General features: G+C 61.8%; 4 protein-coding genes across 10 annotated transcripts in view; all 4 read right to left on the reverse strand.

Annotated features, from left to right (window-relative positions):
• Positions 1-2,137: 2,137 nt before the first annotated feature.
• On the reverse strand, positions 2,138-7,495 carry FBLIM1 (filamin binding LIM protein 1). Of its 3 annotated transcripts, none has more exons than XM_075437586.1 (10): positions 7,255-7,495; positions 6,267-6,303; positions 5,966-6,121; positions 4,992-5,200; positions 4,507-4,640; positions 4,301-4,364; positions 4,040-4,209; positions 3,764-3,942; positions 3,542-3,659; positions 2,138-2,697 (listed from the first exon to the last, which is right to left on the reverse strand). In XM_075437586.1, exons 3-10 carry the CDS (start codon positions 5,989-5,991, stop codon positions 2,584-2,586), a joined length of 1,014 nt encoding a protein of 337 aa, XP_075293701.1. In that variant the 5' UTR covers positions 5,992-6,121; positions 6,267-6,303; positions 7,255-7,495; the 3' UTR covers positions 2,138-2,583. The 3 variants fall into 3 exon arrangements, with proteins under 3 accessions (XP_075293701.1, XP_075293700.1, XP_075293699.1); XM_075437585.1 differs by having other exon boundaries at positions 4,301-4,388; XM_075437584.1 differs by having other exon boundaries at positions 4,301-4,412.
• Positions 7,496-8,968: 1,473 nt separating this feature from the next.
• TMEM82 (transmembrane protein 82) lies at positions 8,969-13,058 on the reverse strand. 4 transcript variants are annotated; one of them, XR_012765705.1, is made up of 7 exons: positions 12,709-13,058; positions 12,552-12,624; positions 12,128-12,302; positions 11,061-11,469; positions 9,764-9,951; positions 9,456-9,657; positions 8,969-9,256 (listed from the first exon to the last, which is right to left on the reverse strand). XR_012765705.1 is itself a non-coding variant. In XM_075437518.1 (6 exons), the coding sequence occupies exons 1-6, from the start codon at positions 12,971-12,973 to the stop codon at positions 9,601-9,603; spliced, it is 1,167 nt and encodes a 388-aa protein (XP_075293633.1). In that variant the 5' UTR covers positions 12,974-13,058; the 3' UTR covers positions 9,276-9,600. The 4 variants fall into 4 exon arrangements, 1 of the variants encoding a protein (XP_075293633.1); XR_012765706.1 differs by having other exon boundaries at positions 8,969-9,266; XR_012765704.1 differs by having other exon boundaries at positions 8,970-9,253.
• A 61-nt stretch (positions 13,059-13,119) lies between these two features.
• Positions 13,120-15,468, reverse strand: SLC25A34 (solute carrier family 25 member 34). The gene is made up of 5 exons (XM_075437519.1): positions 14,829-15,468; positions 14,193-14,258; positions 13,654-13,806; positions 13,433-13,567; positions 13,120-13,352 (listed from the first exon to the last, which is right to left on the reverse strand). Exons 1-5 carry the CDS (start codon positions 15,309-15,311, stop codon positions 13,170-13,172), a joined length of 1,020 nt encoding a protein of 339 aa, XP_075293634.1. The 5' UTR covers positions 15,312-15,468; the 3' UTR covers positions 13,120-13,169.
• A 997-nt stretch (positions 15,469-16,465) lies between these two features.
• The window catches only part of PLEKHM2 (pleckstrin homology and RUN domain containing M2), a 28,007-nt gene continuing 17,137 nt past the window's right edge, over positions 16,466-27,335 (reverse strand). Inside the window, exons 7-20 of one of the 2 annotated variants that reach the window (XM_075437358.1) lie at positions 27,103-27,162; positions 24,246-24,480; positions 22,315-23,085; positions 21,302-21,371; positions 21,122-21,212; positions 20,737-20,801; positions 20,341-20,429; positions 19,648-19,780; positions 19,369-19,559; positions 19,020-19,085; positions 18,440-18,599; positions 18,060-18,239; positions 17,859-17,975; positions 16,466-17,472 (exon numbers count right to left, since the gene is read on the reverse strand). In XM_075437358.1, the coding sequence (XP_075293473.1) occupies positions 17,335-17,472; positions 17,859-17,975; positions 18,060-18,239; positions 18,440-18,599; positions 19,020-19,085; positions 19,369-19,559; positions 19,648-19,780; positions 20,341-20,429; positions 20,737-20,801; positions 21,122-21,212; positions 21,302-21,371; positions 22,315-23,085; positions 24,246-24,480; positions 27,103-27,162 (2,366 nt within the window). In that variant the 3' untranslated portion in view covers positions 16,466-17,334. The remainder of the gene's footprint in view (positions 17,473-17,858; positions 17,976-18,059; positions 18,240-18,439; positions 18,600-19,019; positions 19,086-19,368; positions 19,560-19,647; positions 19,781-20,340; positions 20,430-20,736; positions 20,802-21,121; positions 21,213-21,301; positions 21,372-22,314; positions 23,086-24,245; positions 24,481-27,102; positions 27,163-27,335) is intronic. The other variant, XM_075437359.1, reaches the window with a different exon arrangement.

Here is a 27,335-nt window from a genome sequence, read left to right on the forward strand (position 1 = left end):
GGGCAGCCAGGTTCCTCCCCGCTCTCCTTGGCCTGCCAAGAGGGATTGCAAGAAAAGACGGGCTTATTGCAGCAGCCGAAGGAAGGGCAGGGCCCGGCCGGTGCGATTCAGAGGCGTGCAATCCTCTTTTGCCCTTTTGCACTGCCGCTGGAATAAGACGAGGGAGACCTCAAGCGGGTTTTACGCCCAGGTGGTCTCAGGGGGCTCTGCAAGGATTCGGGGGGCTCCCAGGGCTGAGTGGGAACTTCATATTGCTCCATGCACGATTTGCATCTGGTTTATTTTTGCTAGCAGACCTGGGGCGAGGAGCCCAAGGATGGGCTGAGCCGTCGCAGCCAACGTGGGCTTGCTCGGCAGCAGGACGGGACCCAGTTCCTGCAGCCTTGCCCCTGTGAAATCTCTACGCAGCTCGGCCGGCGCTGGAAATTCCTCGAGATCCTCCTGGGGGAAAACGCGGGGCCGTGCTTTTCAGGCATAGCGATGTTCCTCATGCCTTGGCTCATAATGTTTCTCCCCTTATCCAAGAAGAAAATGGCTTAAATCAGTCTTGTAGCATCTTACCTCCATGTCTGTCCGTCCCTGTCCCTTGTCACCTTCTGCTCCTGGAAAATGCCAACTCTGACCGCCTCCGCGTCCCTTCGCCGCACCGCCAAACTCTCCAGCTGTGCCTTGTCCTTCGTGTCGATAAAAATCTTTCCCCCGCCTGCCTCCGGCCAAAAATCGCCACGGTCCCGGTGCTAAGAGCCCAGCCTGGCTTGCTCTGTGGGGGAAATACCAGACCGCTACCCACCACCATTAGCTCTGCGGAGGGGTACCGTAGCTTGCTGAGCACCCAAGGGTGCTGCGCACAGGGTTTAAGCCAGCGTGCAATGCAATAACGCATCCGAAACGCTGCTCAGCATCAGCGTTTCCATCCTCCCCGAAAACCTTGCTTGCAAAAATAGCCGTATTGCCAAAAAACAGGCAAACCTTTGCTCTCTGGGGCTTCCCCACTCCCTTTGGCCACCACCAAGTCTGCCCACGTCTTTATAAATTTTTAACATCATTTTGGTGCCTGGTTGGTGCCCAGCTGGACCCAAAGCCACCCACTTACGTGACTGGGACAGACCGCAACTTCACATTAACATCCTATTTATAAATAAGTTTATAGCAAGTTATGACCTGATTGATGGGCTGTAGACGCACATTAACGAACGTTGAGTAATAGGCTTTGTAGACGGGAAGAGTTGCAGGAAATAGTTGCGGGGTCGGTGTGATTAATCAACCAGCCCAGCGGACTCCGGTGCATACATTAACCATATGTTAACCCTTTCATTCATAAATAACCATACGTTAACCCTTTCATTCATAAACACAGCACGCTGAAGAGACATTATACGTGACCCAGAAACTTATGGCTGCTGGTTTGGCTGCTGGTTTTTTTTAGCAGCTCCCTTTTTTCATCAGGAAACCATTAAGCATCATCTCAGATGCTCGTGCTATTTTCTGCTCTCCATTTGTGGCTTTTTAAGCGCTTTTGGTTAAAAAGAAAACCTCTCTTTCTCCGGCTGGTTTGCAACGCCCTCGCAAACAAAACCGCTAAGCGCCGGTGACATCGGTTGCACAGATGTTGGGTACGCAGAGAAATGGTCTAATTTCTGCTGGTTTGGAGCTTGGACCAAGAGAAGGTCAAAAAGCTTCCGACGGTGGAGCAGTATTATCTTGGATAACAGGCAAAAACGGGGCTGTTGGTCTTTCCCAGCATCCCAGCGTTGTGGGATATAGGAGACAGCGTTGAGCTGGAGTTTTTCTGTCTGATGGAGGAATTTGTGCTCCGGCTGCCCTCTGCCGGCTCCGGCACCGGGCTGAGACAGAGCCCAGACAGCGCAGGCTGCCAGCAAAAAAAAAAAACACCAAACACCCTTTCATCAACACCATGGTGCAAAACCCTGAATCTGGCCCCAAAAGTGACCCTCCGCTCTCCCCCGGGCGACAACAGCCATCTGCCAAATCGCTGCACCCCAATATGAGCCGCGTTATCACCCTGAGCAACCCGACTCTTGCCACGCCTATAAAATCTAAGAAGTGGCGCTTTTTTCATACTTTTAAACTTGCATTTTATGGGTTTGGAATGCAGGGCAGATGAAAGAAACGAGGGTTTTTAAACTCGGGGTTTTATTTAACTGCGAGTAACTAAATCAGTGCCTGCTCTCTGCGTCACCGCAGAGAGAAATGTTTAAGTGAAACCCTAAGGAAGCTTGAGAAGAAAGAAAAAACACCCAAGGAAACCAAAGCGGCCTCGGAAAAGGAGTTTAAAAAAAGAAATAAGTGAAGGAAACCTCAGCTCCTCCGCCACCGCTGCTCTGCCAGGGCTTTTTGTGTTCGTAACAAGCGCGGAGCCGTGCCGGGACACTACATCTGCGCTTCTCTGTCTGGCCAGCCCAGTGGCTCGGGGTCCCGGGTACCTTTCGGTGACAAAACCACCAGTCCTGCCGCTATTTGGGGGTGCGGCGGGCAGCTGGGACCAGCTGCGGGGTGCATCCTGGTGGGTGCACCCCCTTTTCGGTGTCCGGCGCTGGAAGACGGAGGTCGAGCCCCGGGGTTTTAGCAGGACGACTCATTTCGCCAGCGGACGTGGCAGGACTTGCAGAGGAGGTGGTTGTCCAGGGGGTAGCACCCGTTCTCGTTCGGCTCTGGCGACAGAGGCGTCCCGCAGCTCTGGAGGCAAGAGGGGAAAGGGAGGCCATGTTTTAGGGGTCACCGTGCCACATTGCATCCCCATCTTGCCTGCAAAACCCACCAGTGCTCGGGAAAAGCAACAAACTACATCAAAAGTATGGGAAGCTGAAGCTGTCCTGGCTGAACACATCGTCCTTTTCAGAATCACAGACTGGTCGGGGTTGGCAGGGCCCTCTGTGGGTCACGCAGCCCAACCCCCTGCCCAAGCAGGGTCACCCAGAGCAGGCTGCACAGCACCGCGGCCAGGCGGGGCTGGAACATCTCCAAGAGAAGGAGACTCCACAGCCTCCCTGGGCAGCCTGGGCCAGGGCTCCGTCACCCTCAGAGGGAAGAAGTTCTTCCTCGGGTTCAGCTGGAGCTTCCTCTGCTTCAGTTTGTGCCCCTTGCCCCTTGTCCTGTCGCTGGGCACCACTGGAAAGAGTCTGGCCCCGTCGTCCTGACCCCCACCCTGCAGATATTTAGAGGCATTTCTAAGGTCCCCTGGCAGCCTTCTCTTCTCCAGGCTGAACAAGCCCAGCTCCCTCAGCCTCTCCTCGTAGGAGAGATGCTCCAGTCCCTTCCTCATCCTCGTAGCCCTGCGCTGGACTCTCTCCAGTAGCTCCTCATCTTTCTTGAACTGGGGAGCCCAGAACTGGACACAGCACTCCAACTGGGGCCTCTCCAGGGCAGAGCAGAGGGGGAGAAGAAGTCTTCCCCCTCCCTGTCGCTTGCAAGATGAACTGCTGGCTAAAAAATAACCCCGGCTGCTTTGAGTCCCACGGGCGTGCGCTGGAAAGGCTCAGTGCCAAACCCCTCGGCTTCTGGGGGCCGGTCGGGGCCGTACCTCGCAGCGGTAGCAGCTCTCGTGGAAACTGCGTCCCAGGCACTCAATCTTGTAGGTGTCCTTGTCATCGCGGGGGACGATGGGGCGCTCGCAGGCGCTGCAAACTGTGGCGTATTTCCTGACGGGAGCAAAGCAGGGTGGCGTGAGCCCCGTGGGGGTGTTGGGGATGAGCTAACCCCCTCCCAATGAGGGGGATGCTCCCCTGTTTCTGTGCTCCCCAACCTGTAGAAGTCGGCCACGCAGTACACCTCGCCCCTCTCGTCCACGGCGAAGCTCTCGGCGCCGATGGCCCGGCCGCAGCCGGCGCAGGAGAAGCAGCCGGGGTGGTAGCCTTTACCCAGGGCACGCACGATGCGCTCCGCAATCAGCCCCCGGCACTTGGCGCATTTCTCCAGCGTGGCCTGGGGTTTGGGGGGGAACATGCCAGCTCCCACCCCGAGGGACTGCATCTCCCACCACCCGCCGCGGGCGCTGGCCGTCCCGAGGGAGGACGGGTACCTGGTAGCAGGCGTCGCACGTGGGGCGTCCGTCTTTTTGGTAGTAGCGCTGCCCGGCCAGGAGCCGGTGGCACGTCCGGCAGGTGAAGCAGGCAGCGTGGTACTGCTTCCGCATCGCCTCCACCGTCGCCTCCCGCGGCCCCACCGCTTTGTGGCAGAAGGCACAGATGTCTGCGGGAAGAAGGGAGAGGGCTGCGGTGCTGCGTGCCTCAGTTTCCCCAACCGGGGATGAACCCACACTGCGCGGCTGGTCCCCCCTTACCTCTGGAGCCGTCCCTCTCCGGGTACCCGTTCGCATCCTGCCACTGTGGCTTGCCCGCTTGCTCCTGGCAAAATTTGGGCGGCCTCAGCTGGGCAGGGGAGGCGGAAGGGGCCTGGTGAGCGGGGGAAGGCCAAAGCACGTTACATTCGCGCTCTTGCAGGTGGGGAAACTGAGGCACTGGGCCGGCTGCACCCCATCATCCTCACCTCAAGCGTGGTGGGTGCTGCCAGGTCCAGTTGCTGCAGTGCTGGACCCAGTGCCTCCACAGACAAGGGCTGGGGCGCTTCGGAGAGGACGAGGACTGGCGGGGATGAAAGCACGGGGGCCACTGGGCGGCTTTCTGCGGCGAAAGCCAGACATGGTGGGTTTGGGGGGGCAATAATGTCCAATAACACCCCATTGCAATAATCCCCTGACAGCTTTGCAGCAGCGCTCGCCGACCTGCCCCAAAAGCAAACGCCGTCCCGGCCGGAGGGGACAAACAGCACCGATAAGCGCCCGGTGACAGAGAGCAAACACAGCCCTTCCCCGGCAGCCGGATCCATCCCAGGATGGGTGCAGGGATTTGGGGAATAACCCCTCCAAAACACCCACATCCCCTCCTGCCTGCACGCGCGTCCTTTAGCAAAACATCTCCGCAGCATCCTCAGCACCATCATCATCCTCGCAGCCCCCCGCGGACACCCCTCACCTCCATTGGGCAATGTCAGGGGCCGCAGCGGTGGGGTTCGGGGGCGATGGGTGCCCGGGACCTCGGCACCATCCGGCCGCGTCTCCCCTTGGGTCGTCTCCTTGGTGGCTGTCTCCCTCCGCGGTGGCACCAGGGTGATGAAGACGGACGAAGAGATCCTCTTCTCCGCTTTCCCCGGCAGCATCGTCGCAGCTGCAGAAGGGCCGGACCTGGGTTCCATTTTAGGGATAAGAAGATAAAAAGGAGCAAAACCCCGCGGGCACACCAGCAGCTCCTGCAGCCGCGCCGCCCTTCGGCCTCAACCCGCCTCCCTCCTCGCCCTCCCGGAACGGCAGAAGGAACAAGCGTTCCTGTCCCACGTCACGGCAATAAACGCTGTCATGCCTGGGAGGACAGAAGGTAAAGGGTCCCAGCAAAGCAGCATCCAAAATCACCCATTTTCATGCCTCTGGAGCCAAACCCCACCCTTTTGTAAACATTTTAACCTCCTTATTGTCCCCACCTGGGATTAAACTCCCTGCAGGCAGCAAGAAAACCCCACCTTTTCTCTTAAAAATGGGGTTGCAGTAGGATCTGCTTTGGCAAACCCCTTTTTTGGGTGTTTCCAGGTCCCCTGGCTCCCCATCCCCTCCCCGCTTACCCCCATTTCCCCAATAATCGCTCCCAGCTCAGGGCATCCCCCCCTTTATTTTTCCAGCTGGGGAAACTGAGGCACACCGCCGCGAATCGCCGCGTCCCCGTCACCGAAACGGCCCCCGAGCAGCGCAGGCAGGATGCGCCCGACCCCGATAAACCCCGCTCGGGAAGGAAAAGGGCTGTTTATTCAGCTTCCCAACGGGAAAAGCAGCCGGGGCGAAGCTTCCCCTTCCCAAACGGGATGGTTTGGGGGGCGGGAACCCCGAGGCTTTAGCCAGGGGTGCCGCGACGGTGAAGGAGGATTCATCCCCGAGAGGAATCGGCGGCTTGAAAAATACCCGTGTGACGAGTTGCCCGGTCTCATGCCCTGGCGCAGGGCGGCTCTGCTCCCCGAAAATCCCGCTCGCAGGCGTCAGCGCATCCTTTCGGGGGGCAGCCGGTCCCCGCGTGGCAGGGGAAAAGCTTCGGGATGGGCTCACCGGTGACTTCAGCCTCTGACTCAAGCAGGGGAAGGGATTAAAAAAAAAGGCAGAAACACCGAGCGGCTTCGCTCGCTGCCTCCTTCCCTCCCTCCCCGCCGGCAAAACCCCAAACGGGCTCCGGCGTTGCCAGCCTTCGCCCAGCCGCTCAAATCCTCACCCGCAGGAGCCGCTGCTTTTCCGCCTCCCTGGCCGACCTGCAGAAAAATAGGGGGGGAAAGAGGAAAAAAAAAAAAAAAAAAAAGTAATAATCATAAAAAAACAACCCGAAAGAGAAGAAAAGAAAAAAAAAAAAAAATCTGCTGGGCTAATGGGAACCATGTGCTCGCCGTCGCATTCCTCTTTGTGCCGGGGCTGACGGGATCCCCGTGGCCCCACGGCGGCACCCCCAGTTTCCCCCTCCCCAGCCGGGGCCGTCGGGGTGGTCGAGGCTCGAGGGGTGCATTAACGGGGTTCATCCCCCTCCTTTTTTTTATGGGGTGTCCCCCCCCTCCCCCATAGCTCCATCCTGTTTCGGGGTGGCCAGGGCCACGCTGGGAAGGGCCCCCCCGGTTTCCTGCAAGCATCGCCCCACAATCTCCCGGGGTGGGAGCCCAGGTGGGACCGACGGGGATGGGGCCACTTATGGGGCACCCTCCCGCACCCCCCAAATTTGGGATGGGACGTGGCCCTCCTGCAACTGTCCCCCAACCCTGTCCCCAGCCCTGGGGACCTCTTGGAGAGTGCGGTGAGGACGCCCACGGGAGAAGGGACGGGGCGGGGGGGACACAGCCCTTGGGGTCCCCTCGTCCCTTCCCTGAGTGGCCCCCCTGTCCCCTTGTCCCTTTCCCTGGGGGGTGGCCTTGCAGCCCCCTCCCCCCCCAATCCCCCGTCTCCCACCCGGTAGCCCCGCAGCCCCCTGTCCCCTACCTGGGGGTGCCCTGTCCCCTACGTGGCGGTGGCCCCACCGTGTCCCCCCCTGCCTGGGGGTGTCCCCAGCCCCCTACCCGGGGGGGGTCCCCCCCGTCCCCTTGTCCCGTCCCAGGACAGCTCACCCCATTACCTGGGGGGGGTCCCCTAGCCCACCTTGGGGGGCGTCTCCAACCCCATACCCGGGGTGTCCCCTACCTGGGGGTGTCCCCTCCCCGGGGGTGTCCCCTGTCCCCTACCTGGGGAGCCGGTGCGGGTCCCTCTGTGCGCTCCGCGGGCGCTCCCTGCCCGGCACGGCGGGGGCAGCGGGGGGGGGCAGAGCCGCCCGGCATCACCGCCCCTTCCTCCTCCTCCTCCTCCTCCTCCTTTCCTCCTCCCCCCAGCCTGCCCCACGGCCCCGGCTTGGGGGTGACGAGATGTCCTTGGGGTGCCCCACGCACCCCGGGGGTGCTCCGTGGGGCCCAAGGGTGCCTCTGTGTCCTCAGGGACGACCCATGCCCCCCACCCCCATGGACACCCCCCCACCCGATTGCCCCAGGCACCCTCGGGGTGCCCCGTACAGCCCTGGATGACCCCAACACTCCCAGGGTGCCCCACGTAGCCCCCCATACACCCCCGTGGTGCCTATGTGCCCCTACACAGCCCCAGGTAGCCCCCCACACAGCCCCCCACACCCCCAGCATAGTCCACACAGCTCTGTACACCCCCAGGATGACCCCTGTGCCCCCACACAGTCCCATGTACCCCCAGGATGCCCCATATACCTGTATACAACCCCAGGATGACCCCTGTGCCCCATACAGCCCCATATATGCCTATACAGCCCCAGGTGACCCCCTGTACCCCACACAGCCCCATACACCCCCAGGATGCCCCATATACCCCTACACAGCCCCAGGTTCCCCCCTGGCCCCCCATACAGCCCCATATACCCCCAGTATGCCCCATATACCCCTATACAGCCCCAGCATGACCCTTGTGCCCCATACAGCCCCATATATGCCTATACAGCCCCAGGTGACCCCCTGTACCCCCATACAGCCCCTTATACCCCCAGAATGCCCCATATATCCCTATACAGCCCCAGGTTCACCTCTGCCCCCCGCCCCAATATACCTCCAGGATGCCCCATATACCCCTACACAGCCCCAGGTTCCCCTCCAGCCCCCCATACAAGCCTATACAGCCCCAGGATGACCCCTGTGCCCCCACACAGCCCCATATACCCCCAGGATGACCCCTGTGCCCCCACACAGTCCCAGGTTCCCCTCTGGCCCCCCCATACAGCCCCATATACAACCAGGATGCCCCATACAACCCTATACAGCCCCAGGATGACGCCTGTGCCTCCATACAGCCCTATATATACCTATAGAGCCCCGGGTGACCCCCTGTGCCCCCATACAGCCCCATATAACCCCAGGATGCCCCATATACCCCTATACAGCCCCAGGTTCCCCTCTAGCCCCCCATACAGCCCCATATACCCCCAGTATGCCCCATATACTGCTATACAACCCTAGGATGACCCCTGTGCCTCCATACAGCCCCATATACGCCTATACAGCCCCAGGTGACCCCCTGGCCCCCCATACAGCCCCATATACCCTCAGGATGCCCCACAGACACCTATACAGCCCCAGGTGACCCCCTGTGCCCCCCCACAGCCCCTTATACCCCCAGGATGCCCCATATATCCCTATACAGCCCCAGGTTCCCCTCCGGACCCCCTATACAGACCCAGGATGACCCCTGTGCCCCCACACAGCCGCATACACCCCCAGGATGCTCCACATACCCCTACACAGCCCCAGGTTCCCCTCCGGCCCCCCATACAGCCCGATATATCTCCAGGATGTCCCATATGCCCCTCCACAGCCCCAGGTGACCCCCTGTGTGCCCACACTGCCCCAGCCCCTCTCCCGCTCCCCTCCTCAGGGCCAGGGGGGTCTTGCCCAGGGAAGCAGCCGCTGGTGGGGCCTCCCTCCCTCCCTCTCCAAATCCTGCACCCCAGCTGCGCAGGGCCTGGTGCCCCGTGGCACAGCACGGCCGGCTGCAGCCACGTGGGGAAACTGAGGCACAGAGACACCTCTCAGCCAGAGGGTCACCCCCTCCCTGCCTCAGTTTCCCTTCCCAGGGAGGAACCACACCGCCCACCTCCTCCAAAAAGCTGCACTGTGGCTGTTCCCGAGCCCCTCTCCGCCACGCCGGGACCCCAGCTGGCTCTGCCCACCGATTCTGCTGGAAAAAACTTTATTTTCTGAGACTTAGGAGCCCCCGGAGGCCCTCGCACTGCGACAGCACGGCCCTGCAGCCGCCGAGGATGGGGACATCCATCAGCATCCCGCATCCCCAGCGGGACCACGGAGCCAAACCCCGGCATCGCCGCAGTGTCACAGGGTCCCCCCAAAAACCAGGGGCCGGGTGAGTGGTCCCTCACCCTCCTCCACCCCGTGGGATGGGGTCGAGCACCTTCCGGGAGCCCTTTTTCCTTCGTCCCCATGGGGGATCCGCGACGGAGAGGATTTGGGGAGGTGGGCGAAGCCACCCTGAGTTTCTGATGCCCGGTTACACCCCGTTGCTTATCAGGAAGCGTCCTCCGATCCCAACTGCCCGTCCAGCCGAGACTGCTGGGTGAAATCCTACGGGACATGGAAGGAGAGAAGCAGAAAGGCCCCTCACCGTGACCTCGGGGCTGCCGCCAGCCCCTCACCCCGGCGTCGCGGCGGGGAGGTGACCCCATCTCACCTGCCGTTGACATGCCGCCAACATGGCGCCGGCGCGGAGCAGGCACCACAGCTCTCCCAGCAGCGAGACGAGGACGTGGAGGACGTCTGTCCAACGCCCGACGGTGAGGAGGAGGATGAAGAGGCCGCCCATCCGTACCAGCACCGTCTGGTAAACCGGCCGGCCGCCGGCGCTCTGCCGCGGCTCCTCTGCGAGGACGCGGTGTCGGGATGGCCGCCGTGGGGGAGGGGGTCCTGTCCCCTCCTCAGCCCCACGACTGGGGGACGCCGCAGGGTGGCTTTGCATGTACCCCCAGGACGCCCCATATACCCCCTATACAGCCCCAGGATGTCCCATATACCCCCAGGATACCCCATATACCCCCAGGACACCCCATATACCCCCTATACAGCCCCAGGATGTCCCATATACCCCCAGGACGTCCCATATACCCCCAGGACACCCCATATACCCCCTATACAGCCCCAGGATGTCCCATATACCACCAGGACACCCCATATACCCCCAGGACGCCCCATATACCCCCTATACAGCCCCAGGATGTCCCATATACCCCCAGGACGTCCCATGTACCCCCAGGACGTCCCATATACCCCCTATACAGCCCCAGGATGTCCCATATACCACCAGGACACCCCATATACCCCCAGGACGCCCCATATACCCCCTATACAGCCCCAGGATGTCCCATGTACCCCCAGGACACCCCATATACCCCCAGGACACCCCATATACCCCCTATACAGCCCCAGGATGTCCCATATACCACCAGGACACACCATATACCCCCTATACAACACCAGCATGCCCCATACTGTCCCATATACCCCAGGATGCCCCATATACGCCCTATACAACCCCAGGATACTCCGTATACCACCTATACGGCCCTGGAATACCCCATATACCCCCAGGACACCCCATATACCCCCTATACAACACCAGCATGCCCCATATACCCCAGGATGCCCCATATACCCCCTATACAGCCCCAGGATGTCCCATATAACCCCTTATACAGCCCCAGGACGCCCCATATACCCCCTTATACAGCCCCAGCATGCCCCATATACCCCCTTATACAGCCCCAGCATGCCCCATGTACCCCCAGGACACACCATATACCCCCTATACAGCCCCAGCATGCCCCATATACCCCCTATACAGCCCCAGCATGCCCCATGTACCCCCAGGACACACCATATACCCCCTACACAGCCCCAGGATGCCCCATACTGGGACATACCCCCCCCACCCCAAAAAACCCCCATAACTGGGGCGTGGGTCCCCTTCTCACCTTGCATGTAGATGACCAGCAGCGTGTAGCAGATGGTGAGCGGCGTCCAGAAGCGGACGGCCTCCGCCGTGGAGAGGAAATCCCGGTTGATGAGTGCCACGGCGGCCAGATCAGCCACGGCGAAGGTGATGGCCAAAGCGTTCCGGAGCAGGCGAGGGATTCCATGGCCGGCGGCGAGGAGGAGGATGCAGACGCCGCAGTAACGCGCCCGGCTGTGCAGCTCGTAGAGGGTGCAGACGTGACGAGCCAGGCGCTGGGCGTAGGCGGCCAGCAGCCCCGCCAGCCCCACCGCCAGCGCCAGGTTGCAGGTGCTGTGGGGAGCCCCTTCCAGCAAGAAGCTGAGGCCGCAGGACACCCCGCAGCCCAGCGAGTACTGGCACAGCAGGTAGAGCTGGCTGCTGTGGGCGCCCTGCGAGAGCCGGACGGCACCGTCAGCCCCTGCGGGGCTCACAAAGCGGCGAGGGGATGCACGGCTGCGGAGCCCTGCGTGGCTTCCTCCATGCCACAGCCTCCCTGTACCCCCCCCCCGGGTGCTGCAAGCAGCAAGGGAACGCAGAGTTGCGAAGCGGACGCATGCACGCAAAGCGACGCGAGGTCTTCTCCGTGCCAGCCACCCTCATCCACCCTGCGGCGGCTGCAAAGCAGCAAGAAGCTTCACAGCCCCCTCCGCGCCGTGGCTCCTGGATGCCCCACGGGTGCCGCAAGCAGCGGGGCGATGCATGATTTCGGGCATGCCACAGCCCTCATCCTCCCCACGGGTGCTGCACGCGGCGAGGGGCTGCATGCTTGCAAAGCCACGTGTGTTTTTTTCCCTGCAGCCACCCCCATCCTCCTCACAGCCGCTTCAACGCAGCGAGGGGACGGCCACCATCCCCCTGCCCTCCCCACGGGCGATGCGAAGCAGCAAGGGGACGCGTGGCCTCCTCTGTGCCGCAGCCCCTGCGGCCCCCAGAGCTGTTGCCAACCTGCGAGGCACGCACGGCTGCAAAGCGAGCCCCGCGCCAATCTGCAAGGGACTGGGGGTTTCGCGGCTCCCTCGTGCCTCGGTTTCCCCCGTCCCGTCTCACCTTGCCGAGGGAGAGGACGGTGGAGACGGCGCGCAGGGAGAACTCCAGCACCACCAGCGCGGCCACGCGGGAGCCCACCAGCGCCAGCACGCCCGCCAGCACCGCCACGTGCAGCGGCTCCAGCGCCCGCCGCTGCGCCCGCATCGCCTCCTTCTCCGCCTGCCTCTCCGGGTCGCTGGGGACAGCGGAGGGGGACGCTGAGCCGGGCGGGACGTCCCCTACCTCCCTCGCCACCCCAAAATGGGGTGACAGCCTCAGAGCCCTCCCTGGTGCTTCGCAGCAGGGCGAGGAGGGTGCAGCCCCTGCCCTGCTCAGGCCACCGCAGCACCCATGGGTGCTGAGAGCCGCCCCCTCCCACAGCGGATCCCAAAAGGGGCTCCCCAAAAAACAAATCCCCCCAGGGAACAGAAGAGCCGGCGCTTACTTCAGGCACTGGACGTAGAGATAAACCTTCAGGAGGCTGCAGAGCACCGAGACGGCGCAGGCACCCACCAACCCTGCGGGGAAAAGGCAGCAGCGGGTCACCAGCGTCCCCCGGGGCTGTCCCCGAGCCGTCCCCACGCCGCCCCGGGGACCCTCACCTCGCAGGAGCGCATCCAGCAGCGCCCAGCCCCACGCCAGCCCCGGCAACGCCGGCAGCCAGGAACCCAGAGAGAACATTTTTGGTGGAGAGGAGCCACAGCACAGCCAGGCTCCAAGGTCCATGGGGTGGGGGCGGGGGGTTGGTAAATCATTGCCGGGGCAAGCGAGGGGCAGCTGGAGCTCAGCTCCTCTGGCCGGGGCTCCAGCTGCCCCGGGGAGGGGAAAATTAGGGCTGCGGGAGGGACGCGGTGATGGGATGCACATGGTGGGGCTTGGGGTCTACCAGCAGCTTTAACCCCCACCCCACCCCGGCATTGCTGTTGTCCTCCCCAGCCCGATGCTTCGCGGGGTTCCAGTGCTTTGCAAGGCACCAACCCCCCATCTGCACCACCCCGAAACGACGCTGAAAATAGAAAAAAAACCCCTTTATTGATGGCCGCAGCGGGGCCGGGAGCCCGTCCTAGGGCCCCGGGGGCTGCTGGTGCTGCACCGTCTTCCTGAGCTCGTCCCAGAAGAAGAGGCTGAGGACGGTGTGGGGACCCAGGCGGAGGTAGACGGCGCCGAGGCCCTTGTAGAAGCCCAGCGGCCCCTCTTTGCTGGAGATTTGCAGGATGCAGTCCACAAACCCCCGGTAGAGCTTGCCCTGGGTGGGGAGAGAGGAGCCGGCTGCGCACCCCTGCCAGATGCGAGCCCAGGGAAAAGCCGCCTGCGTCCCCCCCTTACCGCGCCGTCGGCGTCCACCGGCTGGTTGTAGAGACGGGTGCTGACCACGTCGAAGGGCGTCATCGTCACCGCCACGGCCACGCCGCTCACCATGCCCCCCGCCAGCACCGCCGCCCAGCTGCCCTCCCTGAACCACTGCGGGGAGCGCCCACCGTCAGCTCTTCCCCCACCCCCCCAAAAAAAAAAAACACTCCAGGGGGGTGCCGGCGGCTGCCCCTCACCTGGCGCTCGCAGACCCAGTCCTTGGCGGAGGCGAAGGTGGCGAGCTGCGCGGCCGAGCCCACCGCCACGCGCGGCACAGCGCCCGTCACCCCCCGCCACAGCCCCGCCACCCCGTGCTGCTTGTAGATGCTCTCAAACGCCCCGGAGATGCTCTGAAAAGAGGGAGAGAGGAGATTCGGGGGGGGGGGGGGAAACCCAAAACAGTGCGTCCCTCCCTGGAAAAATTTCCCTCCCCAGCAAAATTTCCCACCCCGGCATAATTTCCCGCAAAACCCCGCTGCGCGTCGGTGGCACGAAGCCGCGGTGGCTCTGGCCGGGTGACACCGATCCCGAGGGGTGTCCGGGTCCGGTGTCACAGCTCTGCGTCCCCGTGTCCCCCCCCCCCCGTCCTCGTGCCGTTATTTATAGCGTCGGTACGGGGCCGAGCGGCCAAATGGCAGCTTTAGAAACCCGGTGAGCAAACCGGCGTGGTCCCCGGCGCGTGCATGGCTGAGGGGCCGCCGATTTGTGTCCCCCCCCCCGCCCCGTCCCCCCTCACCTCGTGGTTGTGCTGGTGGCCCACGGCCACGGCCGCCAGCGTCTGCGCTTGGAGGTGGGTCTTCACCTGGCGAGGGGGGACAACGCTGGGTGACAAACCCCCCCAAACCCCCCCCCCGGGACACACCAGGACGGGCTGCAGTTCCCCCCCCATCTTAACGGCTTTTGGGGGGTTTTGAGCCCCTCTGGCAGCTGTGGGGTGCCCAGATGTGTCATCAAGCAGCACCTCCAGACTTTGAACCCCACTTTTTTCTCCCCCCCCAAGCCCTGGGGCAAAGGACCCCCACAAACATCTGCTACAGCCCCCCACTTTGAGCTCCGCACCCCCAAAAAGCAGGGGAGACCTCAAAAAGGGGGATAATCACCCCAATTTCCCTATGAGGGGTTCTCCACTTGGCTTTCTGGGAGGGGAAAATTTGAGGGGGGGGGGAAGAAGTGGGACCGTGCACAAAGCAGCCCCACATCTTTGGGGGTGAAGCAAAGCAAAGCAGGGGGAGAAGGGATGCTCCCAGCCGGCATTTATAGGACGCAGCTCAGGGCTGGCCAAAGCTCTTGGGGTAGGGAGGGGTCCCCAAAATGCCCCCCACCCCCCCTCACCCCCCCAGCGCGGGGGGCTCCGGGGCCGAGCGGGACTCACCAGGTACGCGGGGCTGCCCACGAAGGCTCCCACCGCCCCGGCCACGGCCCCGGCAGCCACGGTACCGCCGGCGTACGCGGTCCAGCCGGCGTCCTCGGCGCGGGAGTAGCAATAAAACCGGACGCCGTTCATCGACCCCTGGTAGAGGAGGCCGGCGGCCAGACCCTTCTGCAGCCCCCGCAGCCCGTCGGCCCGACAGACGGCCCCCGCCGCCCGCAGCACCCCCCGGTAGGGCCGGGGGTAGGTACCGGGGGGCTGCAGCTCGCCCTGCAGCTGCAACCGCGTCTTGACCACCTCCAGCGGGTTGGTGAGGACGCAGGCCAAGCAACCGGCCGTCGCGCCCAGCACCAGGTCGACGGCCGGCGGGACCCCCCCGGCCTGGGACCCCCGCCTCACGCCGGCTCTGCTTTGGGGGGGATATGGGAACTCATGCAGGGAGGGGGGTCCGGGGAAGGGTGCGAGGGTCCCGGCACCCGCCGCCATGCAGCCCCAAGGCTCCACCTTCCCCCCCCTCCCCGCTGCAGGGAGAAAAAAGGGGGGCAGCGAGTGCTGCCTCCTGTGAACCAACCCCCCCCCCCCAAGTCCGAACCGGCCCCCCAGTTTGGGGAAGGGATATGGGGCAAAGGTCAGGCCTGGGGGTGCCTGTGTTTGTGTCCCCCCCCTCCGGCAGCGACGCTCGCCCGGCAGCCAAACCCCGGCTGCGCGTCCTCGTCTCACGTGACTTGGCGGTGTCGGGGAAAAAAAGGGCCCTTTCTGCAATAAAGGAAAAGGTGGGAGAAAATGGAAATAATAAAACCTGCAGGAGGGCGGTTTCGGGGGGGGAGACACGCAGCCATCCACCCCCCCCAGCCAGCCGGAGGAACCCCGCGGTCGGGGGGGATGAGGACTGGCCAAGTTGCTGCACTTGTGGCTGCGGTTTGGGGGGGCTTACGCATGAGTCCGACCCCCTCCTGCCCACGCCAGCCCCTCTCGGGGTTACTCATGGATGATTTCACCCCAAAACACTTTGAAATTGGAGCTTCCCAGGCGAAAAAGCTGCAGCGGGGGTCGCTGCTCCTCACCCCTCCTCCCCCTCAAGATTCCTATCTTTAGGGCTGTGCGGTGACCCCCTGGGACCCAGGTTTACACCGCAGCGTAGCTGTGGCCAGGCCACTTCGGTCATTACTGGGGGTGGGGGGTAAACCCCAAATTCCTTCCCCCCCCACAGCTGCCCCATCCCCAATACTCCCCCAACCCCCCCCCTCCGATCCCAGAAGGTGAGGGGGGGGTTAATGGGGAAGGTGGGTGCCGCCGGGGGCTGTTTGCTCCTTGTCTAGACTGGGAACACCTCCCCGACCCAGGGACGAAGTGTGCCGGGGCGTCGCGCCGGGAAATTCGTGGTTGAAGCCGCGGCCCTGCCCCGCCGCAGGGTTCACGCCGCTGGGGTTCAGCGAGGAGCCGGGGCGCCCGTCCTCTGCTCGGGGGGGGGGGGAACAGCGGCCCCCGGCCCGGGGGGCTGCCCTGGGGCCAAAGCTGAGTTACCAATGAATATTTATTCGGGGAGGGGGAGAGGAAGCAGATGTATATACATGTACATTCAGTCACGTACGTTTCCTCCCAGAAAAAGGCCCCGTGAACGTATATTACATGAGAAGGTCTCCGGATGATGATGATGATTATTATTATTATTATTTAAAAGCTGGGGTTGGGCCCTGAAGGGTGCACTGCGGAGGGCAAGCGGTGACACGTCCTCGCTGGCCTGGGGTGCTGCGAGCCGAGAAGACAGGGACGGGGCTGGTGGCAGCCATGTGACAACCGCCCTTCGGCCACCTGGAGAACATCGCACGCCACCTCCCCTGGCACCTGGGGCCGGCGTCTGAACCGCAACCGGGCTTCCGCGATCTCACAAAACCCCGCTGGGATATTTCAGGCCAAATTTTTGGCCCCACTCCTTCTTCCTTAGCCTCGAATCTCGCCGCCGGGCTGGGGAGTGGTTTTTGTGACGTCCGGAGGCCCCGGGCGAGCTCTCCCGGCGCTGGGAGATGCCAGGAGACGGCGAAGCGGTGCCGTACCCGGTGATTGTATCAGCAAGGAGAAAACATGCACGGTAGCGACATAGTGCTCCCCGTCTCGCCACCTCCACGGCCCGACCCTGTTCTAAAATGAACAAGTCCTCAGTCCCGCTCCCCGCCATGACGGGGGAACGCTCGGCCCCAGCCCACCCCGCTCCCTCGCTACCCGTGGGGTGTTCATCCGTGAAAGGCAAATTATTTTGCCCCGTGGCAGCTGGACGAGGAGGACAGCGTGGGTGGTACAAGCGGGCGAGCTCAGCCGCGCCTCCAGCATGGCGAAGCGTCCGGTTGCTCCCCAAAGCGCGCTGGACGTCCCCGGCTCACTGGGGACGAGGTGCGGGGTCCAGGCCCGCAGGCACGGTCCTGGATGGCAGGAGGGTCCGTGGGGCAGCCGGATCCCGGCCCCGCTCTCGAAAACTGGGCCCCCCGTCAGGCAGCCTTCCCCCCCGCCGGGGTCAGCACCAGGGGTCCCGCTCCGCTCGCCCGCGGCAGAGGCTGTCGCTGCGCTGCCAGGCGCTGTCGATGAGGCTCTGAGCATCTTCGCATTTTTTCTTGATGGCGGCATCCAGAATGGCCTTGTGCAGGAGGTCGACCTGAGAGACACGGGCAGGGCAGTCAGGAGGGGAAGGAACGGCAGCCGCTTCTCCCCCTTGTCCTAAAACCACCCCAAAACGATACAGGAAAGTCGCCTCTGTCACAAATACAGGTGAGAGAGGGTGACGGGGCGGACCCAGGTCTCTCCCCACTCCCCTCACCAGCTCTGGATGCTCAGGGTTCCCCTTGCCAAGGGACCCAGGCTGTGAATCCCACATCCCATGGTTACACGGACACGGAGCAGCTCCGCAGCTCTCCTGCCCTTCGTGGGACACCTGGGTTCACCCCGCAGGGAAAAACTCACCCACGTCTTCCTCGGAGGGCGCCGGCCCCCATCACCCTTCCTTGCACGGAGGAAGGGCGCGATGCAGCCTCGCCCGCTCACCTGGTAGATGTTCCTCCACGCGGCGTTCAGCGCCGAGAGGAACCTCTCCAGTTCTGTAGTGCAACTAAAATAGAGGACCCAGGGGGGCAGGAACTGCTTGCGGTCCTGAGCAAACTCCTAAACACCAAGAGAGAGGCCGGGCGTTACCCCCGCGGTCCTCGCCCAGCCCTGGGCCGTCCGGCGCCGAAGCACCGTGCTCACCACGATACAGTACTCCTTGCCGGCCTCCGTGGAGACAGCGGTGACGTCCGTGAGCTCCGCGGTGCCCAGCGAGCGGAAGAAGCTCGTCTGGCAGTCCTCGTGGCAGGTGAAAGCCTTCTCGTCTGTCAGCACGAGGCAGCAGGGGACACAAGGCGTAGGGGCAACACCCTGGGGGATCACCTGCACGGGGTGGGGAAAGGGGGGGGTCAAAATCCAGTGTGAGGGAGCCCCGTCTCCACGGGGTGCCCCGTGGGGAAGCCCTTCTGGCTCTGGAGAAAACTGCCTGCTCCGCCGCTGCCAGGCGCCGTCGGCAGCTCTGTGCCAGCTGGGGTAAGGAGCGGGTCGACGCGCCCACGCCCGGGGGCCCGTCCCCGGCTCACCCCCTTGGAGACGGCCTGGCAGAAGTACTGCATCCAGTCCGCCATGTCCTCCTCGTTCTCAGCGCTCAGCTCCAGGGAGGGCCGGTCCGTCAGGATCACCTGGAAGGAGTGGGGCCGGTCGGTGGTGTTGGAGCGCCGGCATCCCCCGCACTGCTCGCCGCTGGGAGAGAGGAGGAGGAGGATGGAGATCAGCAGGACGGGACGGGCCTGACCACAGCTTCCACCCGCCCTCCCTGCGCTGCACGGCTCCCCTTTCCCCCCCACGCGCTCGGTTCCCATCCGTGACACCCAAGGACGGCCTCCATCTCCACACAACATAGTAGAGCCAGAGTTGAGCGCGGCACATCTCCCGGCGTGGCTCTCGGAGGGGCACGTCAGCCCTTCAGAGGCCAATTCCCTGTCAAACAGGGGGCTTGGCATGCAAAATCCAGGAGGAAACGAGCCCGTCTCCAGCTACACGCACCGGAGCCAAAGCAGACGGGCATCGGTACGGACTGGACCACGATTGGCCCCGAAACAATCCCTGAACGTCCCGAGGAGCTCCTGGTCCCCAGATGCCCAGACCCTGCTGGCCGCTTACCCCATGTTGATGGAGAGCAGAGGCGTGACGTCCGTGCGGTCCGGGTACTGGTACAAGATCCCGTTGCTGCCGTTTGGGAAGATGAGAGAGGTGGTAACTGCAGTCAGCTCGGCTCCAGCAACTGCGCAAACACCCTCTGCCTTCGGCCCCCGGCTGCTCCCGCCCTGCCCTCCACCCACACAGCCCCATTCCTGCTGCTGGGCAGCCACAACTGGTGGCTTTAGCCTGCCAGGTGACAAGATGGGTCCTCTCCATCTCCCAAGCAGCTCCTGGGCAGCACACTGGTCCCAGCACCTTCTCCGACGAGCCCTGGCCGACCCCAGTCCCAACCCACAGCCCCGGCGCCCACCTGAGCACCACGAAGCAGGTCTTCCACTGCTCTTTGCCCAGGTAGGAGGTCCCCGCCTTGTAGTGCAGGATGCCGTCCTTGGTGACTGCGTTTTCGGCGGAGGTGGAGCTGTTGTTGGCAGGTCCCAGTGCCTCGTCCATGGGGTCTTCCCAGTGAACGAGGCCATAGAAACGCACAACCACGTTGCAGGCCTGCAAGCATCAGGCGGAGAAGTCAACGGGAGGGAGTCTCCCATGAGCCTCCCCGGCTCATAGTGACGGCCACAATATCCAAACCCACCTCGCACTTGGACTCCTGGGCCACAAACTTTGCCAGTGCCAGCTTCTCCATGGTGGCGTCCGTGAGGATACTGGGGTATGGGGGCTCCCGGCACCCTTTGATCATGGCTGACTTCAAGGAGACCAGGAAGAACCTGAGAGGGAGACAGAGATCGCTGATGAGGCCAGGGCAGACAGCCCCTCATCTCCCTCATGTGCTCTGACGCCGAAGGGGCTTCCCTTCAACGTGGGCGCCTGGTTTTCCAGACCAAAGGGTCTCGAAATCAACCCAGAGACCAAAAGGCAACAGGGATTGCAAATCCTGAACTCCAGTAAGGACACGGGTGAGACTGGGAGATGGACACTCATCCCAACACAGGATCCCAGTACGACCATCCAGGCCCTAACGAGGTCACCTCCCTGAGCTGACAACACGCAGAGAGACCTGGGGACGTGCCTGGAAACTCCAGTCCTCGTCCCTGCTGACCCCAAGCGACACAAGGGACACGCAGTCTGCATCGTCCAGCGCCTGCAGGGTTTAGCTGGTGGCATCACACCAAAGCCCAAACCCCCTCTGGTCGCCAGGCTTTGTCACCAAGGGCTGTCTCTGGAGCCTCTCGCACTCCCCAAGTCACGCCGGGAGTCCAAGGTGCCGGCCAGCGGTCCCGCACCCCGGGAGGAAAGCCCCACGGTTCGCTGCCCGGTCCCAGCTTACTCAGTGAGAGCCATGTCCGCGGTGTCGAGCAGGAACTGCTTCCTCCGATTGGTGCACACCAGAGTCACCGTCTGCTGATCCAGCCCCACCTGCGCCACATACGACCAGTCAGAGGAGCCAGGTGGGCGCCGAGGGGTGGTGAAGGTCACCCGGGGGAGAAGGTCAGCGGTCGCTCTGCTGCCCACGCACAGATACGAGCAAGCTGGGCACCCGCAGAGGTGGCATTTGAGGGAGATCGCTTCTAACTCTCCCAGTCTCAAGGATTCACTGGTCAAAACGCTCCCTGGGGACAGAGAGCCCCACAAAACCACCCCACCATGGTGCTCCTAACACCCTGCGGCCGGAGGGGTGAGGACCAACCCCCAGACTGGCTCCCCCGACCCAGGCTGCACTCACCGAAATGTAGTCCAGCTCGTTATAGGAAACGGCCTCCTCCACCATGTACGGCTTCTCTGCTGCCCCTGGCACAGACACAAAGAGCCACGTGAAGGGGGCCAAAGGACCCCAGCGCTGCCCAGATCCAGGCCACCGCGCAGCAGTGGCGACAGACCTGCAAACCGTGCCGTGTCCCAGGCAGCACAGAGCCCCGGAGCATGTGTCCCAGGGCTTCTGGGGCACATGTCAACCTGAGCTCCCTGCTGAGACTGCCACCGCACCGGGGGACACGGGGGAACTGGCAGGAGCTGCCAGCAAGCTACAGTGCTCTAATTTATGGACGAGCCATGGATCAAGCAAGCCTCCCTCCCTGCAGCTGCGCACCAAGGCTGTCGGGATGGGATACCTTTCCGGATCAGGTACACGTAGCAATCCGTCAGCAGGACGTAGATCAGCTGCAGGTTCCCCTCCATGTGCCCGGTGCTCATTCGGATCATCTGTGCAGAAAGAAAAGAACTCTCAGCCCGCAGCCCGACGCAGGCACTGCAGCCGGTCCTTTGAGGAAGCTCAGTGGTGACCACCTTACCCTGAACAACTGTTCCTCGTTCTCCCGAAAGACATGGATCATCAGCAGGAGGAGATGGTTGTTATCCACCCTGTGAAGAAAGACAGTGGAGGATGGATGTAGATGTGGGGCTGGGGGAGTCCAGGAGGGGCAATCCCCTTCCTTATTGAGCCTGTCCATGACCTAGGTGTCCTGGTGGACAACAGGTTGACCATGAGCCAGCAGTGTGCCCTGGGTGCCAAGAAGGCCAATGGGATTCTGGGATGCATTAGGAGGAGTGTGGCCAGCAGGTCAAGGGAGGTTCTCCTCCCCCTCTACTCTGCCCTGGTGAGGCCCCATCTGCAGTGCTGTGCCCAGTGCTGGGCTCCCCAGTTCAAGAAAGATGAGGAGCTACTGGAGAGAGTCCAGCGGAGGGCTATGAGGAAGAGGAGGGGACTGGAGCATCTCTCCTGGGAGGAGAGGCTGAGGGAGCTGGGCTGGTTCAGCCTGGAGAAGAGAAGGCTGAGAGGGGACCTTAGAAATGCCTCTAAATATCTGCAGGGTGGGGGTCAGGAGGACGGGGCCAGACTCTTTCCAGTGGTGCCCAGCGACAGGACAAGGGGCAACGGGCACAAACTGAAGCAGAGGAAGCTCCAGCTGAACCCGAGGAAGAACTTCTTCCCTCTGAGGGTGACGGAGCCCTGGCCCAGGCTGCCCAGGGAGGCTGTGGAGTCTCCTTCTCTGGAGATATCCAAGCCCCACCTGGATGCGGTGCTGTGCAGCCTGCTCTGGGTGACCCTGCTTGGGCAGGGGGTTGGGCTGGGTGACCCACAGAGGGCCCTGCCAACCCCCACCATTCTGTGATTCTGTGATTTTGTGATTTGGGCACCTGTTGGCCCCCCAAGACCTTCTCCTCCTGACCCCTTGTGCCTCATCTTCATCCTGGAAAAGGATGGTCTTTGCCCCCTCCCAAACCAAGGACAGAGGGAAAAGTGCCAGCCTGAGCTCAAGGCTGTTTGGAAGATGCTCTCCCTGCTGAGCAAACCCAGCCTCACCTGAACTCGGAGGGATGGGTCAGCTCCGAAGGGCTGCCCTGCCCTTCCTCCACGCCGGAGTCCTCGGCGCTGCTCAGGGAAGGGCTGGGCTGCTCCTTCTTCGGCTCGCGGAGAGCCTGGGGGTTGGCGGTTTCTGTCTGGCCACTTTGGGGTTCATCACTCGCCCCTCCAGACTCCTCTACTGCCCCAGCTGCTTCTCCCTCTCTGCTTTCTTCTTCTTCAGGAGCCTCAGGGCCACCAGGAACATGTGGCGGTTGGCCAGGCCCTGGAGCGTCATGGTGGCCACCACCTGGTGCAGCAGCGTTTGGACTCTCGACGGTAAACCGGTAGAAGTCCATGGGGGCTGAAATTCCCTCACTAAAGTCGCCAGAGGACGATCCATCCGGGGTCTCCCCTGGCGTGCCAGTCCGAAAGGACCGCCCAGGGGGCTCGGGGGGGGCGTTCCAGCCGCCAGGGTCCAGCTGCCCGTTGAGCCTGTCCATCACCTTGCTGAGCGGTTGCCCCATGCTCTCCATGGACGTGTCCTTCATCTCGGGGATGCGCAAAGCCAGCTGGCCGAGGGCAGAGCGCTCACGGCCCTCCTCCTGCCCGCCCGCGCCCGGCTCGCCAGCCGGATCATCCTCTCTCTGCGGGTCTTCTCTGTCGCTCAGCCCGTTCACGCCGCTGTCTCCACTGGCCTGCTGGGTCTTGGGCACCGCGGGCGCAGGGGTGCTCACCGGTTCCTCAGGCTTCGCTTTCTTCTTCTTGCCTGTTTTCTTCTTCTTGGCTAACCTGCATGGCGAGAGACCCGTTGAGATGTCGCTTGTCTTTGCCTGCTTAGATGCCTGCAGGATAGACACGGGTCCCACCCTTTCCCAAAAACCTTGCTCTGCAGTTTTTCCTACTGCAGAGAAATCCTTCCATTAAGAACGTCGCTCCATGCGTGGCCACATAAAGCCCCCATCTCCATACCAGCCAACACAAGAAAAGCAGGTTATGGACAGTGTCCTACCTAACCAAAAAAGAAAAGAGGCATCAGCTGCTGGGCGCAGCATCTTGGGCTTCCTTGAGCTGCAAAGGGGATCACAAAAGGATGCGGAGCTAAGGCGACGTGGGAGAAATCCCTGTCTGAGAGCAAGATGCTGGGAAGGGAGAAGGTTTCATGAGGATGTGGGAATGCCGTGTCCCTGCCTGCCAGAAGAGGGAGATGGAGGCCGGAGCCCGCTCCAGCCGAACGGCACACCGGGATGCCGGCTGCGAAGGGTTCAGGCCTCCCATGGCACCCAAACCGCTGCCAGGTCACTCGTGTTTGGGAGGCAAGCGCGGTGCTCCCCTTCCTTCGCGTCTGCTGGAGAGCTGGGTGCGATGGAACCCAGCTCCGCTGCTCCTCCCAGGAAAAACAGGGCACGAGAGCAAAGCCCAGCCTGCTGGGCTGGTTTTGGGGTGCCCTGGTCCCCAGGTGTGAGCAGACAGAGCCTTGAGCTCTCTGTCTGGGTTAAGAGCTCCGAGGGACCCCTGGGGATCTCCTCTGCAAGAGTCAAACACAGGCCAGCAGGTCTGTGGAGGCATCTCCCTCAGCAGGTTTGGCCACAGCTCACTGACAAACAAGAGGAAGGAAGGGAGAGAAGAGCCGAGATGCGGAGCTGCTGCAAACCTGCCACCAGCTGGAGAAAGCTTCCAACAGAAGCCCACGGCTTCCTCCGAGCTCTCCGAACCAGACTGTCGGTGTTTATGTCGAGCCAGCCTGTAGCTCTACAGACCCGAGGGACCAGCTCTGTGGACACCTACAGAGCATCAGTCGGTGTCTGGAGGTATAAAACCACCTTCTCACGATTGCGTAAGGCTACACCACAGATGCTGTCTCTTTTGGTAGAAGGGGTGGCACGCCATCAGCCTCTGGTGACAGATGACACGCAGGGGCATGTTTCCAGACCAGGCAGCTCTGTCCCCACCTGATGACCTCCAGCTCTGTGCAGCTCTCGGACTGGTCCGTTCCTTCAGGGGTGGCTTCTGCCTTCTCCTGAGAAGCGGTGTGCACCGGCGTGGTCTCGGTGGAGGACGGCGTGTCGGCTTTCTCCTCGTTGAAGGGATTGTAGCGCTGCGTCGGGCTCTTCACGGAGGCCTTGCTGCCGTTGGCCTCCGAGGCGGTGGAGCGCGGGCAGCTGAGCGTGTCTGTGAGGTCTCCGTCTGCAAAGACAAGGAGGGAAGAACGGGATAAACATCAGCTCGGGCACCTGGATGAAGTTAAATGAAGCAAAGCTGCGCGCTGGGGGCTCGGGGCACTGCATGGTCACCGTACGGCTCGCAGTGACCCCATCCCGGGCACCGGCAGAGCGCTGCCAGACCAGCTCAGCTTCAGAGATTGCTGCAGCTCTTTGCGAGGAGGGACAGAGGCCAGCGTGCAACCCAGCATCGCTCTGCATTTTGCACCCGCTGCAATTTAGACAATGCCTGGAAGTAACAGCTTGGTCACCCAGGAGCCGGCAGCTGGATTAAGAAATAGAGGTAGCATCCTTAGGAAGGAACTTGAGGGGTCTTGGGTGCTCCTTAGCAAGACGGCAGCGAGCTAACGAGGCTGCTGCCTCCCATCGCTGCTTTTCCCCTGCGACAGGGTCTTAGGAAGATGCTCGCTCGGCTAGAAGGGCAGGAACAGAGCCAGCCTGTAGAGCTGCGATCCTTACGGAGCCGGCTGCTTTTCTCCGCTTGCACGGAATGGCTGTGGCGGTGGGGACACAGCGTTCTCCGGGGCCCGAGGACAGCAGGCTGCACAGACAGGTCGCAGCACAACCGGCTCGGCCCGTGTTAGTCTTCAGAGGGACAAGGAGCAGTGGAGAAGGGCTACAGGAGTCATGCTCGGAGTTATCCATCCACAAAGTCACGGTTAAAGGAAGGTTCCCCATGCTCTTCTCTTCGCCAGCACCCTTCATTTCCAAAGCCAGCCAGAAACCTCTTGCCAGGCAGGGAGATCCCTTCTGCAGGAAACCACAGCCCCAGCAGACTGATTCGGGGGTGTAGGGTTTGAGTAGGAAAATGAAACCTCTTTTAAAAATCTAATGAAGGCAGTTTTGCGACGGCTGATTTCAAAACGCTGCTTTGTTCCTGCCGAAACGCCTGCCCTGCAGCGTGGGGGGTGTGAGCTCGACCGAGGGAAGTCAATCGGGTGATTTTTAGTCTCTATATTAAAAGGAAAATAAAACGTTTAAAAGCTATTTCAGCCCCGGGCTTCTAGCCTGTATCACCAAAATGAACGTCACTTCTTTTGCCCAAACCTTGCTACTTCTGTTGAGACAAAACAATCTTTGTCCAAAACACAGAATTCTACCCCAAAATGCATTTGCTGAAAACAAGCAGCTGCCCCAACTTTCTAAACCCCTTGCTCTGTGTACAAAAAACAAGGAATGCATTGGTAAGCTAACCTGGCGGGGGGCTGGGATGAAAAACTTTCCTACGGCCGAGGTTTGCTCAGCACAGAGTAACCCAGCCCGGAGCATCGGTGGATCACGCCAGCACCCCTCTGCAACGGGGACCTGCGCGGGGCAGTCGTGCACGCCTCCAAAAACCGGAGGGATTTGCCCCCAGCGTTCCCCCTGGCTTCTCCCAGCCTGCGCCCAACGCCGCCAGTTAGGCTGCTCGCTGGGTGTTGGGTTTGGAAATGTGGTTTGCCCTCTCCGGGTGTTCACTCAAGCTGCAGGGACATGCTAAACCACCTCCGTGAGCACCTCTGCGCGTGGGTAAGAAAGGAGATGAGAGGGAGCGTGTTAGAGCACAAGCGCCATCCACGTGGAATTCAGGCAGAATTTCCCCAAATATTCAGGCGGTACCACCCCAGGCGGGTCGGACCCAAGGCTCCATCCCGCTTTTCGCTGCAAAGGGCAGAGCCTGGGTGTATTTCCTCCGGGGGTAAAGCAGAGAGGTCTCCCGCTCCCATGACGTGCACAGGGACTGCACGTGGAGGAAGGAGAACAAGTTCCCCTAAAACAGACACATGTTCTGGACCATGAAGGCCAGACAGAGCTGACAAGTTGGTTTTAAAAGTGGTAAAATGAATAAATAAAACAGAAGCTCTGTGACCCACACTGAGCACAGCCATGTGCTGGACGTTGTGGCTTCAAGAAAGATGTTTTGATACAGAGGAGCAGAGTCCAAGGAAGACAAAACCTTCTAAACCCGCAAAAGGCCCCAAATTAAAGAAAGCAGAATTAATTCAGTTGTTTTCCAGGGCTTTCAGGAAATCAATGAAGGTGGATCGGTTTTTCTGTCAGCACCCTGCATGCTTTACCCCAAAGAGGAAAATCTACGGCGCGGTCACGCTCAGTTTGGACGGCCGCCGATCCCTGCCCGCCTGCCAGCTTCGCGGCGGGGGCGATTTTGCAGCTTTTCTTTTGCAACCTGCTAGAAAGGCTCCTTTATCCTCACGGGCCGTAACGTATCGAGCAGCCACAAAACCGCACTCGAAACTCCAGCCTCGCGTCTGCTACGCCGAACGCTGGCACAGACGCATCTAGAAGGCACGGAGGCATCGTCAGAGGCAGGAAAACATCCCTCCGCGTCGGGATATACGGCCAGGTGAACGTGCCTGCGTACGCCAGGAGCTGGGGAAAGCTTTGCACGGGGTCTCACGGATGAGACACACAACCTCCCACCCTGGGGCGGGGGGAGAGCTCTTCCGCTCCTTTCTGCCTTTACCGAATTCCATCAAGATGCGGCGGGTGCTTGTTAAAGAAATGAACTGGGGAGCATGCAGCAAGCTTCAGGTGGCAGCAATGCAGAGAGAAAACCAAAATGTTGTAACAGATGAGTACGTCCCACCTTCCCAGTCTCTGCTGGGCATGGTCTGCATTGCTGGAAAGACATCTCCAAAATCATAATCTACAAAAATGAGGGATAAAACTCAGGATTAGAAATACAAGTAGTGGGGAGGGAGGGGGCACAGGGGAGAGTGTGAAGGGGATTTGGGGAGGGAGATGGGAAAGGAGAGAAACAAAACAATCTTCCACCAGCATCTGAAACGCATGAGAAAACAGTTTGGGAACATGGAAGGC

Source organism: Opisthocomus hoazin, chromosome 16 (genome assembly GCF_030867145.1).
Source record: "Opisthocomus hoazin isolate bOpiHoa1 chromosome 16, bOpiHoa1.hap1, whole genome shotgun sequence".
Classification (NCBI taxonomy): Eukaryota; Metazoa; Chordata; class Aves; order Opisthocomiformes; family Opisthocomidae; genus Opisthocomus; species Opisthocomus hoazin.